Source organism: Atractosteus spatula, chromosome 13, assembly GCF_055471065.1.
Source record: "Atractosteus spatula isolate fAtrSpa1 chromosome 13, fAtrSpa1.hap1, whole genome shotgun sequence".
Lineage (NCBI taxonomy): Eukaryota > Metazoa > Chordata > Actinopteri > Semionotiformes > Lepisosteidae > Atractosteus > Atractosteus spatula.
The window spans coordinates 27,300,856-27,316,299 of record NC_142718.1 but is presented as its reverse complement, the minus strand read 5'-3'; the positions used below and the strand labels follow the sequence as shown (position 1 = coordinate 27,316,299).

The following is a 15,444-nucleotide window of genomic DNA, read 5'->3' as shown; positions in this document are numbered from 1 at the left end:
TAATTAGGCACCGTAAATGAAGAATACGTTACAAAAATGTGGGTTTTGCCAACTCTACTTTTTATGCAAGCTGTTATGTTTGAAAGGATTATAAACCATTTTATGTGGAAATAAAATTTGCATTATCTCTACAATACACATGAACAAAAAATGTGACATGAACAAATTCAAATTTCTTTCTAAACAATTGTTTTTATCATGATAGTTAATGAAAATTGTGCAGTCAAAGACAGAATAACACTGTAAATGTAAGGCAAGCTTTTAGGTGATCTCGATACCATAGTATGCATAACCAAATAATCTACTACATTGTATATATTAACATTTTGGAATAAATATTATATTTCCAAAATATTTTTCTACACCATGATTATACCTTACAATTTCTGTCAAGATAGTTAAGACGATAGCAGCCTAGATGACCGCAAAATAAAAATGGAAGAATGAGCTACACGTTTGGAGCTCGTATTAGCAGGAGATTTACCTCGTATATTAAAATATGTATGTCTGCATCTCTCATTTTAGAGTAGCAGAAAGTAAAATATTCCCCTTACAAATAATTACAGAAGAGTTAAAATATACTGTTTCATTTTCTTATGTTACAATTTCTGACAAATTTCATTCATTCACTGAGTGGTACAGAACCCACTGAGCTCTCCAAATACAGTAAGTATATTTGCAAATCTCTGGATAGGTGTATATAATATACAGTCACTACCACATTGACACTCGGTAATAATGTAGTTGAATACAATTACTCCGAAAAGGTTCTACTGATGATTAAAGTATTAGAATTTCAGACAGTAGCGTACGTTTGACCCCTTTGGCCAACATCCTGCTCACATTCTCCACCGCTATTGAAAACTAAAGCAACCGCTAGTCAAGTTTCTTCACCTTACTGCTGAAAAGAATGATTTTCCTACACAAACTTCTAAAAACCATCTGCACGACTGTCATGTCAGTTGAAAAAAAATGTGACGGTTCTCTGCTGAGCTTCATGACACACCGACTTCATGCCTTTCAGACACCATCTCAAGCGTTTCTTGTATCAGGGTATAATCTCCCACAAACAAAAACTTCAGTGCTGCTCTTTCTTTTACAGTAGGAACAGGATTCAATCAGATAAAAAACCACTGCAAACTGCAACATTTTATTCACAAAAAAACCCGCTGGGGGGCCGGGACTTCATTGGAGCGCTGGCAGGAAATGCATTTGCACGGCTGACGTTTTGGAAATATTTTAAAAGGTTACAAATGATAACAGGCATCAAAAATGTAAGTACCGTCAAGCACCTGTATAAAAACACTGCCTTTGTGCTACCGTATCCCTTCATCTGTGCATTTTTCTTCGTATGTAAAACCTACATCAGCCAAAATTCATATATGGATACATAATCACTACTGGCAAAAAACCTTTTATATTTTCCATTGTACGATTTTATTCATTTACTCTTTTTTCTCTTCTTTTTGCAGTAACAATTTAATCAACTCAAATTCAACTATTCTAAGACAACAGAGGTTAGCATTGCTGCCTCACAGTGCTGGATTCCTCACAGGATTAAATCCGGGCGTGTGGTGCTATCTTCGTGTAGACTATGTTCAGATGAACATTACTCCAGACGGATCTGTATTTTTGAGTACAAAAAGGGTGCTATATAGCTTTGTATGTTGGTATAGAGAAGAAAATGACTGATTCTGTTCTATAATATTGATACTACTGTACTACACTACATATTGGCTGCTCATATGGTGTTTATGTGGTGTTGTTGCGATTATGTTTTTAAAAGATGCTAAAGAATGACCATTTGACACAGGTCCTTATAACTTGTCACTCATCAGTCTTAATATCACAGAGACTGTAGTGGTTAAAAGAAAACGTACCTCCTGTACTAACTTCTCTTCAACAGGCCGGTTCTATCACTGTCTTATAGTTAAAGATTATTTACCCAGTAAATAACCAAAGACATGCCTTATCTGGTGTTTACCTTCAACCAAGATGCTCTAGTTGGAAATGTTAGGTTTGGTGAAGGTATTTTATATCCACCTTCAATATGTCAGCAAATTAATCATGTGAGGATTTTTTTTATGAACAGATAAAATGAAGGCTAGATATTAAGTAGTACACTACAACGCCTGCAATGCAAAGGTGACAGGGACAAATTTGGCCCGTGTACATATCTTAGGGTACATTAATAACAACCTTTCCAAGTGTGCTAAGTTGAATGGAATAATATAAATGCTGCTTTTTGTTTAAAAATGTACATTCTTAAAATTTAAAAATCAAGACCCCAAATCTACACTTTGAAACAATTTTACAGTAATTCACCAATAAAGTCATAAGTTTTAGATTTCTATCTTGCTCAAGATGCAAGAGTCTTGAAAAACTTTGGCCATTATACATACCACAAAACTCTCCATATGCACATGAACTACTCAAAAACTATAATCTAATCTACAGCTCTGCAATGGAGGAAGAACAATTTATTGCGTAAACATTACTACACACAGAGTTCACAACAACAATGTAGGTTGCTGTGGGCCATAACCTTTCAAACATATCAAATTAAACAACCTCAGGTTCTTTGGCAAGGTCTTGTAAGTGGAAAGAATGACAAACGCGAAACAACGAAGAGGTCTCGTTTACTCAATTCTAGGAGGACAGGCCAATGAAACAGCCAACATGAAGTGCAACCGGGTAACAAGCTACAGTCACCATTTATAATATCAGCACTTTTTCGAGGAAGAGAGCAAAGGGTTTGATCTAGCTTTTACAACTGCGTTACAAGGTTAAGACTACTGTTTAAGTAATGGATTGACATCTTCCTTTAGCTCAGTAGGAATAATTCTTTGTCCCAGAAGTCTAGTTGAAGACCAGTCTTATTTCACAATGTTGCAGATCTAAAATAGTTGCTATTATGGGGCTCTTACGCTGCTTGAACAGTGGACAAGAGTCCTTGCTATTACACTTTGAAAGTTTGTCATCCAAGCTTTTGAAGCGAGAGTCACACTGGCTTAAAAATTAGTTGCACTTTTAATTATTGTTTTAATTGACTACGAAGGTTTCAAATGAGGCATTGAAGAGATTCAAATGGTAATGGCGAGACACTTATTATTCGTATGAGCTTAACATGCAGAGGTTACATAGTTATATTGTCACAGTCAGGTCACTGTCCAAAAGAGAAAAAAAAAATCAAAACCCTCCATTCTGTACTAGTCAAATCCAACAGATGTTAATTCCACCCTTTTTGGTCCTTGAATGTAAACCTTCTCAGCCCAATATCTAAACAAGTTTAACAGTTCCTGTACTCTCTGGGGGCAGAAACTCCCTACTTCTGTACCAAACTAATACAAGATCTGTTTGTTAAATTATATTAAAATTTGCTGTAAAGAAGACTGTAAAAGATATTTTTGTTACCAATACAGGTTTATAACAGCTCTGGATATCACTTGCCAACTGTTAATAATGGCACTTTATTTTTTCTTTCATCTCAAAAAGCTTTATGTACAGGAGGGACCCACTAAAATGCAGCATCCACCAGGGTAATGTGTGGCAGACATTACATAGCAGCAAATCAGTTGGAGAAATCAAAAACTGCTTTATCAATTAAGGGTGGAATTTAGGTAGACCAGACTGTGTAATCTCAGAGAGAACTTTGACCAGGACACCAAGGCCAAAAACTTTCATCTTTAAGAACAGTGAAGTCCTTACATGTCCATGTAGTCAGAACATCAGTTTAAGTCTTCTGACACCACAGTGGGTCACTAGTTTGAAAATAATGATCCAGTTTGCAAGTGTGCCACCTACTGGTTAAGTGACACCACTTAAAGTGGCAAACAATACATTTATGAACAACATAATTTAAAATAAAACTGTTTCAAATACTGGTGTTCCCCGGGGCTGCGTTTTGTCACTTCTATTTTTTTCCCATCTGTTCGAATGAAATGAAAATGCAGGGAACTTCTGTCATTCTATTAAAGTAAGCAAATGATATGGCCCTAGTGTATTTTAGCAGGATTGGTAGGATTGCTTACTGGGGATGATAGAAAAGGGGTGGAGAATTACTCTGAATAGATCAACTGGAATGGTGGTGTCAGTCAAACGTGTCATATTAATGTTGATTAAACCAAAGATCTGGCTACTTGGGATAGTAATGCACTAGACTTTCAACCTTTCTCCCTTATTAAACTGCTTGTGGAGGTTGTTTAGTATGTCAAAGACTTAGGAAAAGTAACAGATGACCTTTGCAGATAATACTAATTGCATTTTTAAGAAGGGTCGTCTGGGTATATTTTTGATCCGAAAGCTGAAAATGTTTGGGGGGAGTGAAAACATTTCAAGAGGGATTATAAGATGCTAGTAGAAAGCATCCTTACGTTTGGTATTACATTATTGTAAAGTAGCCCGAGTATAAACAGTAATGGGAAATTGGTCAGAATTCCTAATTTTGCTAGTAAAATAATTGGTCAACCACAGAAACAGCTTAAAGAGCTGTATTAGACTGCAGTTGAAAAGAAAGCTCTGTTTATCGCTGATGACCTCTCCCAGTCTCTTCATTCCCATTTCCAACTGCTATCTTCAGGGAGGTGTTTTAGAATGCCCGTGTCCAAGAAAAATATATACAAAAAATCCTTTATTCCCTGTGCAGCTGGTATATTAGACACAGCTAAGTTTCCTCCACGGAGCTACTGGAGTATGTGTAATGGTACTGTAATATTGTCAGAGTATGATGTGTGTATATGTATTGTTGCATGTCTAAGACATGTTTTTAATGTTTGTTTAAACATGTTTATTTTTAAAGTGCATTTAATTTATGTTAATTATTTGTTTTTGTAGTCTTTTATGGTGATGCCAAAAACAAATCCCCATCCGTTTGGATGGACAGTAAAATTATACCGTATCTTAACCTAGTTTCCCTTAGATCTATCACAACCCACTACTGAGCTGGTCTAGTTCTGCTCAGCATCTGAGATCTGACAACTCCAGGCCAGAAGGTAGCATCACTGCTGTGAAGCAGTGCTCGTAAATAGACTAGAAAGGGCTGTAACATATTCACGAGACTTATACGGAGACTGACAAGATGGATGTTTTTTCATGGCTATGAGAGATCAAGTGTACACACACATTCAGAAGGAAGTGTGTGAGACCCAGCGTGATAAGTGGCAGCTCATCGTGGTGCTGTTCACATCACATTGATAAGCAACACATCTCCACTAACAGCACAGCAATCATCTAGTTAATGATATATTCAGTACTTTCAGTTAACTCCAATATACAGGAGCACCTGCATTTTTACTAATTACTATAGAGATGATCACAAATATTATTCTGCACTGCTCCATGACTGCATCCTAAATTTCAATATTTATAGACTTAAACCAGTCTGTTCTCTTTCTTCTCCTCTCCTAAATCACAATTGTCAGAAATGCTTAGCATTCTCCTTGCACATTCACATGCAGTTTTCATTTTGTAAGGTTTCCATAATCTTTTATTTATAGGCTCAGAGGGATCATTCCAAACGGTACCTATTTTTTATATGTAAGTGAATGGTATAAAAATGAACAGTATTATTGAATTATCCATTTTTCCAGAGACAAAACTTTTAATGACAGATTAATTACACTTTTTAAAACTAACAAATAGCTAGTTATTTGTACTACTTTATATAGAGTTCCAAGAAAATGAAGATAATAGTCATTCATTTGCAGAATGAGAATTCTTAAATTCTTAACTGCAATCCAAATAATCATTAAAAAAATGGTGGAAAATAAAAACCTATTTCTATCCCATCTCCACCTACAGTTCTTTTATGAAACATAAAAACATGAATAGATTCATCTTTCTTGACATTTGCGCTCTCTCTAGCCAGGATACAAATGAGACCAAACGACCGTAACCCTACTGAATGAGAAGGGAAATTCAAAGTAATACATACTGAATATGCCGGAGAGCTCCCCCTCTTCACATCTGAGCCCTGAACAGAGAAAGAAAGGGCTTTAAAAAATGTTTTATAAAACCTGAAGGCAAGAAAAAACAAATCACAGGGCAGAAAGGAGGCTCGTGAATGACCTACACCACCTCTGCCTTTATTTTTATGGTCCTGGCCTTGGGCAACGGCTGGAGAAGGACAGTCAAGAACCTTACCGAGAACTGACACCAACGGCAGATTGACCCTTGCTCTGTGCTCATTCGAAAGAAAGGAAACCCCCAAAATTCCCGATTTTCCACAGCTCACATGAACACGGTATCAAGCGGCAATAACCATCGTAATTCACACTTCTTCAAATGAAAAGTCAGCCCATCCAGGCATTACATTCATAGACAGCAAGGAACTCTACAGGGATTCTTTCAAATAAATACATACAGTCGAGTTAACCAAATTTTATATTTACTACAAGTCAGTGCTAAACGGATTTAGACAGTTTGAAATGACTTTCAAAATGACAATAATGACAGGTGTTACTTTGATTGAGAACATTAACAGCGCATCATTAGAGATGCTGTGACGTATGGCTAGCATCTGTGCCTGTGACATCTGTGCACATTCAGCAGCTCAGCACAGGGAGGACAGAGCCTGTTTATTTTATCCCAACAGAAGCCTCAGTCAGTGATTTATTACACCAGCAGGTGTGCTACCGCAAAGGAAGAGAGGAGAGACACTGACCTGAGCAATAAGGTTCTTAATGCACGCTCTAGATTGGCGTGCTAAATTCTTATGTTAATTCTAACAAAGCTCTGCTGGAGTCCACTTCACACTTAACTGGCTGACTGTGATTTACTGAGCACAAAGTCTCTCAAGAGGCCATCAAGCACTGCTTCTATTGCCCACCTAACTAATTCTAAATAAAGGCAAAACATGAAGAATATCTTTACACACTGCACTGAATGGAGATGATTGGTCAAAACAATGATGCAGTCATGTGATTAGTAAACCACTGGTGGCATGTACTGTTTAAAGCAGGAAGATCAAATTATGCATCATTGTCAATTTCCCCAATTCATTCACCTAATTCAATGCTATGTGTAAGTGAATCTGAAAAAGAACGTAACTCTCATACAATACCCAAGAATGTATTTGAAACTTTGGAGTATTTTTTAAGGGCACATGTTTAAAAATACAAATTAACACTTATAACAAACATACTGTTACCAAATTTACAAATAAAAGCAGCAGTATCAATTTTAATCCTGAAAACCAGATATATCAAAACACGTGCATATAACTGAAATACTTATCTTTGGAATTACTTATGTGGTAAAAAGTAATCAGTGATTTTTTTAAAGATTTAAAACGCATTAATACTGAAAAATTAAATGATTAAGGCTGTTTGTTGCAGATAATTTGTTAAATCCAGATTAAATTAAAAGTGAATGATGAAAGCAAAACTACCAAACGTTTTTCTATCATTTGACAGGTTCTTCTTAAGGAAGAACTGGATGTGTTAAGAGAAATTGATCAGTGTTTACACAACATGCACCTTGCTACATTAAAAACCCAGTTCCAATGTTCTCAATACCCGGTGCTGCAGTGTATACAGTAAACAGTAAAGCCCTTCAGACAAAAATTTGGAAAAGGCTTGTACAGAGCTGTTAAACAACATTTAAGGATTTTAAACTCAAACTCAATTTTCTTCCAACCTTATGATTAAGAGAAGAGGCAACCATAGAACCGAAGAGAAAATTAGGCCTCTTAAACAAAACAGGCTTGTGCAAATTCGATGTTTAACATATCAGAAAAAAAGCATGTTCTCTTCTGGGATGTATCGAGAGCAATTCGTTATCAAGGACGTGTGACAAATCAACTTGGCATGAACCAGCACTGACTGGTGCAGAACCATGTCAAGATCAGTCACTGGAGCTGTTGTTTAGCATGAAAAAACCACGCACTGTCTACAAATATACACTTCACCATCTAGCAGATGCTCAAAATACAAGTAGTGTGCTGTCCATATGATAAGTCTTGGCTTACAGTGTGCAAAATGATTTTTTTTTAGATATACAACTATAAAGAACATCTCATTCAAAGACCCAAGCTTAAAATGATGCAGATCAGAACTGTAGTGGTGGTGATGGGACAAAATGGGAACACTTTAGTTAAAAGAAACACGTACCTCCGACTCCTTATCACTTAGGGAACCAATACTTCCAAAGCTGTGATTCGAACATTCATTGTTTGTCAAGGCCTAGAGAGAAAAAGAAGAACAGGGACGCATCAGTGAACTCCATCTTACACTGACTGCAGCACTATAAAGTTGTAGATTTATTACATAGAAGTATAAGACCTGCTGAACACGTCATTAGCAAGCTGCAGCATTTAAATGATACATATCTACAGGAAACACACAAACACTACAGTGTAAGAAGATCAAGTAAAATCTAAAAAAAAGACAGTGACCATAATAATTCCTTCAAAGCGTGCCTACTTTCTATGACAGAATGACAGGTCATGTCTTTAGCACTTAATATTAAAAATTATAAACGAATATAAATAATAAAAAAATGAAAAAAAATCATTTTAATGGGGGTGAGGGGGTCTCCCATAATCAACTGATTCCTTTACACAACCAAGGCTGCTGCAAAATCTGTGGTGACGAGCTCTGTACATTATATACCAATTTCAGGTCTATTAATCTATTAAACTGCTTCAAAGCAGTTAAGAGACCAGAACTGAACTGCAATGTGCTGTTAATAGTATGCACAGTGCCAAATGGCAAACTTTTGCCGCTGAATGGTAAAATTAGAGAATATTGATCCACTTCACCCCCCATTACCTGACAGTAAAAAAAAAAACCCAGTGCAGCCAGTAGCACCGCGCCACCACCCCCCTGCCCGCCTGCATTTAGTCACGCCCTCTGTCCCCACCCACCTGCTGCTGAACACGCCCCCCATCTCACCGTCCCGCCCACCTGCTGCTGGACACTCCCCCCTGTTCCCACCCACCCGCTGCTGGACACGCCCCCGTCCCCGTTCCCGCCCACCTGCTGCACTCACCTTCGCTCCAGCGCTGCCGCTTCCTGTGCTGCCCCCCGTGCTGCCGCTCACCCCACCGGTGAACCGGGCTTCTAGCAGCTCCTGTCGCCTGGGGTCAAGGCTGTGGAGCTCGTCCATCGCACCTGCAAGAGGATCACGGACGCCGTCAACCACCGAGACCAGAAGACAAGGGCACGGAACGTCCCCGACGGGCTCGCGCCTCGGACCGCGGAGTCTACGAAAACAAAAAAACCAGCACGCCTTGCCGATCACAAATCTGCACAAGAACGCGCAAGAACGGGAACTGAATCTGACATCTAAACTGCGGAGCAGTAAGGAAAGGTAATGTCAGAAAACCATAACTCAAATAGACTCAAAAGCAAAGAACATTAACATGCACAGTACACAGAAAGGAAAAAATCTAAATTATACATTCGAAATTCAAGCCAAACTAAAATATTTTTTTTCCACAGAGTCTCTGAAGGATTTTTGTAGTGAGGTCCCCAACTCGGCTGCACAAGATGGCCCATCACATGGAGAGCCTGATCTTCGGCAGAGCACGAAATCTGACCTGAATCAGCAGATTCCACTTTGACAGCTGGACTGCACCCATGCAGCACGTCCCTTCTTACAGACCCGTACTGGCTCAAATTCTAAAAACGACTCCTAGCTCACTGGCCTGGTAGGCCATTGTATAATTTTATGCCGCGAAAATGCCCACTAAAGGAGCAAAGCCTGCAAAAAGAATGAGCTTCTCCTAACAAGTTGCTGCTTGGTGTGTTTAAGATTAAATATACTTACTCTCAGTACAAGTCAAACAATTACTATGCTGTTACAATATCATTCCATGCTTAGAACTCAAGAGGGGCAAGGTTCAAAACAAACTGATGAACAACAGCTGTTTTCCCTGAAAAGACTTCTCAATGTCATTTCCCTACAAATTTCCCCCTTTTTGCTAAATGCTGAGCTGACAGGTACCAGTCTCTTGAAGTAGATAAGACCCGATTAAAAACCTTTAAAAAAAAAAAAGATAAGATTTCCTATCTTTTTCATTATCATCAATCCATCAATCCACAGATTTTTAATTTCCAATCAGTAATAATGTGAAAGCTTCTTATCTGAATTGGACAATACTGCACATTTCAAATAGACTAATTTCTTTATTGATGGATTTTAGTCCTTGACTCAACAGGACAGTTTAGGAGACTCATCACGGTCCTATTATAATAAGGAAGATTAATTATATGCCTTCTCTTTACAAATTAATTGCCATATTCCTTTTCTTAATAAAATCAAAAGCTTTTGAACAAAAGGAAAGGCGCTTACAACGAGCAAAACTGACAAGTAAGCCCAAAATGATTTCTAAACTCTAACAATGCAGCTGTGTACGTCTGAGTCCGTGAGCCTGCCCTGTGATGGAATGGCGTCCCATGCAGGGTGGATCCTCCCTTGCTCCTGTTGCTTGCCAAAATAGGCTCTGGTTCCCCCGTGACCCCAAATTGGAAGAACACACAGACGCAATCACAGACACATTCACACCAGGGCCAATTTTCCTTTAAGCCAATTAATCTAGTCTTTGGACTTTGGGATGGAACTGGGACACCCGGAGGAAACCCCCAAGAACACAGAGAGAACATACAAACTCCACGCAGACAGCACCCCAGATCCAGAGTTGAACCCAGGGCCCCAGCACTGCACCGCTAAAATGTATATTCTTTTTTGATTAATATATATTATAAAACACTAAAACTTAATTAAAGCACTTGGCACTTAATCTTTAAAAAGCTATTGCACTTTTTTTTATTGCACTTAAAAAAAGAAAGCTGGAATACTGAAAGGGCTGATTACTTTCCCCACCAAGTCTGTAGCCTACAGCTTCAAAGACACTTAAAAGGTGAAAAAACGTACCAAAGCATAACCGTAACTTACAATATATCTTTTTCCAAATTTAACCACTGGGGCACTGCAGCTGAGAAAAACTCAGATTTAATTTTTCTACACGTTTTTGGAATGGTTCCCAAAAGCTTCTGAAGAGAAAGCAACTGATAATTTGACACGGCGACACAGAAAACAGTAAATGAAGCACAGGGTTTTAACAAGGCTGTTCATTTCACTTTAAAATAAGGTTTTGATAAAGTAATCTTAATGAGATGATTGTTCCCCAGTTGCTTAGAAAGAACAGCTGAAAGTCATTTCCTCCGTCTGCAATTTTTAATAGGGTAAAATATCTAGTTAGTTCATGTCTGAATAAAAAGTTAAAAAAAGAAATATCCAGTTCATGTCTGAATCAAAACAATTTTTTCCCTATGATGGCACATACAAAATCCTCTGAAATCAACATTCTGACAAGCAAAATATTTTTCTTAATTTCATTTTCAATAATTTAGGATATCCAGACACTTACAGCTACAAAACGTTTGAAAACAATACGCACTACCAAAGCAGAGAAATGTGAACCATTACAAAGCAACAGTTAATTTGGCTTTGACAATTTTTAATTTTCAATAATTTAGGATATCCAGACACTTACAGCTACAAAACGTTTGAAAACAATACGTACTACCAAAGCAGAGAAATGTGAACCATTACAAAGCAACAGTTAATTTTTTTGTATGCCCTCTTATCCCTTGTATGGTTTTTTATTTGATGTCTATATTGTACAGAAATGGAAAAACTATTAAAAACTGAACACCCATGCACTTGTTAACATGTTGGTTCTTACAACAGATGTTTTAAAGCTACTGAGTATTTAAAAAAAAACATTCCGCAAATTTCCCAACATACCATCTGAAACGATATTCGTAGGTTTCACTTTTGAACTGCCCAGAGCTGTTAAGAATCCACATTATTTTACAGTAAGAAGAAAGTTTTGCGATTTAAAACCTATTTCCCCACTATGTTTGAGACCAAACCCAAGCTACAGTCTTTTGCCGTTAAAAGGACAACTGATGGAAAAGGCTGTGAAGCACTCCTCCCGGGAATCTAGCCTGCTAAGCATCCTCTCTTTCTGGCAAAAAATATTCCTTCAAACGCTTTTAAGACAAGACAGGTCTGCTGTACCAACTGTCACCATCGACCTGACGCAATCTTATCATCACAGACCCCAGCAGTCCACACAACAGTATCCAAGGGTGACAAACGAAAACCTCTGCATCTAGAGATGCAAAGCTTCACAGTTACAGAGCCCTCTTCATACAGAAGCAAAAAACACATGAGACGAGAAAAAATACACGGGACAATTCTTAATAGCTTGCATGTTGCAGATCATAAATTCCCAGCATACTGAATGACTTTAAAAAGGTAAGGTGGTTCCGAGTAAATTGTATACAAACTAAAAAGACCCGTCAAGCTGACAACGATTAACTCAATAAGATTCAAAAGACACCAGGGACTTCCAACAGATCACCGCTATTTTGCCAGTCACTTGATGAACACACGGCACTTGTGGACTCTAGACAAGTCCAGGAGGGGCTGCAAAGCTCTGATCACAACACTGTAAATCCCTTTTATGGAAAACATGTTGGCTGAGCTGCAGGACACTCCCCCAGATTCTCAGACTCTCCCACTAAACATTAAATTACTGTTATGTCTACCTCTGTGTTCGTTCTATAGCAGCATCTATAGTCAAACCAGTAACCCTTCTACATTTAACATAAGGGCCCCAGGAACAATGAAGGTCTTTCTATGAAGATCCCAGAAGAAAGAAAAACTGCCAGAAGAAAAAAAACAGGCCTGGGGGAGCTTAAAGACTGGCTGCTTTACTTAGCTTTGACACAAAGAGCACCAGAGCATCCGTACTCGAATTAAACCTAAGTCCACAGCCTTCTGCTTGCAGTTGCATTCCTGCCAACCTCTGCACTAATAAATACACTCAGAAGGAGCACCTAAATAAAATACTTTAGACACTGTGCATCAGCCAAAAGCATGACATTTGCAGTTAGATTGGCCAGCATTTTGGATGTTTCATGTCACGATTATCACTATAAGTAGGGCATTCCGCACATTCTACAGAAAAGGCTTTCTGCTGCATGTAAATCTTCATTGTTTTCTTCCGAGAGGCCGGACAAGGGGCCGTGTATTTTATGAACCAGTCTACAGAAATCACGCACCAGGCTTGGAAGCGTCTCCTCCAGAAAGGAGTGCTTTAGTGCAACCTGAAACCCTTCTGGTTACGCAGGTGCAATTATCACTACAATGCACCGCAAATAAACAAAGATTCCTGGCAAAATCCAAGACTCTCAATGAACCCTCCAAGCTAAATCTGACACTCAGAAGTCCAGTGTCCATTTCACCAAAAAATTTACAATTAGCGTCAGAATACCCTGTATAAATGAAACTGAGACGATAAGGATAATCACAATAGTGAAATCAAATGAACAGACTTGGGCAACATCACCACTACTTTATTCCTTCAATTCAAATCCAAATTCAAAAGAGGTTGACTGGCATGACTAATGAATTACAATGTTGCCAAAGCAATAACAGGTAGAAGTATTGCATTATTTTATCAAGTAGTGTTAACTGGAAAAACCATAGTGAAATATCTTGTGTAAGCATACAAAAGAAAAATTTCCCTCAGGATTTCAACTGACAACCCTTCAGAGCCCTAACCCGCTACTCTGTGATATTGCCAAAAACAGTAACATGCCAGCAAGGAGATGCACCTTCAAACGGATTGCACTACTGTACCTCTAAGGTATTTATAAACGCTATAAAAATTCCAAGGATAATTTTAAGGATTAACCATGTCTTAATTTAAGAGTATCATATATGAAAAACATGATTATTGTGGTCCTGGAAAAGGCAAATTTACTTCAAAAGAATGAACTAAAATCTGCCAAATTCTCAAAGACACAAATTATGTCAAAGACAGAAATCTGTAGAATAAAGACAACAATAGACTTGTTAAAGGAAAAATGTCCTCAAGTTGTTGAAAAACGTACATTTTTGACCCAGGATTTTAAATTTTACTGAACCCCAATGCGTAACTTTTCAAAAACAGTTTAAAGACTGTCAGGTTGGATTCTGGTATTTTGCCCAAATTATTTCACTGCAGGTACTGCTCTTTTGATTTTCCAAGGGTAATTAATAGATATTTATGCTGGTAGAAATACAAAACACGGTCCCAAAATTCAGACGCTGACAAAGCTATTATTAGTAGTGAACAACCCTGACCATTAGTCTAGTATGTCACATAAACAAAGTACCATATAACACAGACAAGATTCACAAGTACCCAATAGAACTTACTCCCAATTAGCTAAGACATAAAAATTGTGGTACAAAAAGTGGTACAAACAACTCAAGAATGCAAAATTAGCCAATAATTGTTTCATCCACCTAAAAGCATTTGAAAAACCCTGCACACAACAATACATTGGATCAAGAAGTTTCAACAAAAGCGCTTTCCAAATCAAGATTTGTATTTTTCCTATTGAAGATAGAGATCAACTACAAAACCAGGCCACACATTGAGGATTTGCAGAGATATATCCCCTCTTATGGTGGTGCTGTGCAATAAATATAATGCATCTCATTTCAGAAGGGTTGAGGATCTGAAAATGACATTTACCATGTCAAGAATGGTTCTATACAGATAACCAGATAAACTGGAGCAATACATCTACTTTAATAATTTTGTGCAGTTGGATGTCCTTAAAATTGAAAATGATCAAATTGTCAATTCCTGAAAAATTAACAGCTTGTTCATTCTAAAGCAAAAGCAATACCACTTTGCTCTCATGAGCTGCTAGATACGTTTCTGCACACACCTCTGCTAAAGTCATTACAGTCTGATTTTATGATCCCACATAACAGTTTATGGACAATGGTATCGAAAGGCTGAAACCCCTCATGAGATAAGAATTAAACTAACCTTTAATGGACTTATAGATGTAGATTTAAAAGACTTACAGAAAAATAACTGACTTGGCAATTAGTGAATATAATAAGCATACATCAATGAATAGTTTATGCCGACAGACTGTACTGTATGATATTAGCAAACAGTGTAAAAAATGAAAAAACAAAGTATATATATGAATACATTTACAGACCTAGACCCATAAATTCCGTATAATCCTTACACACAAGTGAGTTGTCAAATGGATAAAATCAAAATCTTGAGGTGAGCATTTATTTTTTTTAGTTTGGCAGAAACAGTACAAGATGACCTGGTTGTTTTCACTTATCGAGCACTTCCTGTGGTTCACCCCAACTGAAATGATTCAGTGAGAAGAAAAGATTCTCATAAGATCATTTTGATCTGGGTATACCACCTCATGTTAACTTTCACCAAGAGAGCATGATAAATCCCCTTTCTTAAAATAAAATGCTTAATAGAATAGAAACGTTCTGCACGTTGTAAACACCCTCCAAGTGGTTCCAGAATAGCTCCAATTAAAAATAACTACAGTTGAGAAAGACAGAGGTCAGTAGTTATTTTTATTGTGGAGACAACAGGTTGTGCTAGTTTCA

General features: G+C 37.7%; 1 protein-coding gene across 4 annotated transcripts in view; it reads right to left on the bottom strand.

Moving 5' to 3' along the window:
• tlk1a (tousled-like kinase 1a) overlaps positions 1 to 15,444 on the bottom strand; it is a 48,527-nt gene that overhangs the window by 16,619 nt on the left and 16,464 nt on the right. For 3 of the 4 annotated variants that reach the window (XM_088930559.1, XM_088930558.1, XM_088930560.1), the window contains exons 3-5: positions 8,989 to 9,110; positions 8,109 to 8,180; positions 5,933 to 5,971 (exon numbers count right to left, since the gene is read on the bottom strand). In XM_088930559.1, coding sequence (XP_088786685.1) covers positions 5,933 to 5,971; positions 8,109 to 8,180; positions 8,989 to 9,110 — 233 coding nt within the window. Of the gene's footprint in view, positions 1 to 5,932; positions 5,972 to 8,108; positions 8,181 to 8,988; positions 9,203 to 15,444 lie in introns of all 4 variants that reach the window. The other variant, XM_088930561.1, reaches the window with a different exon arrangement.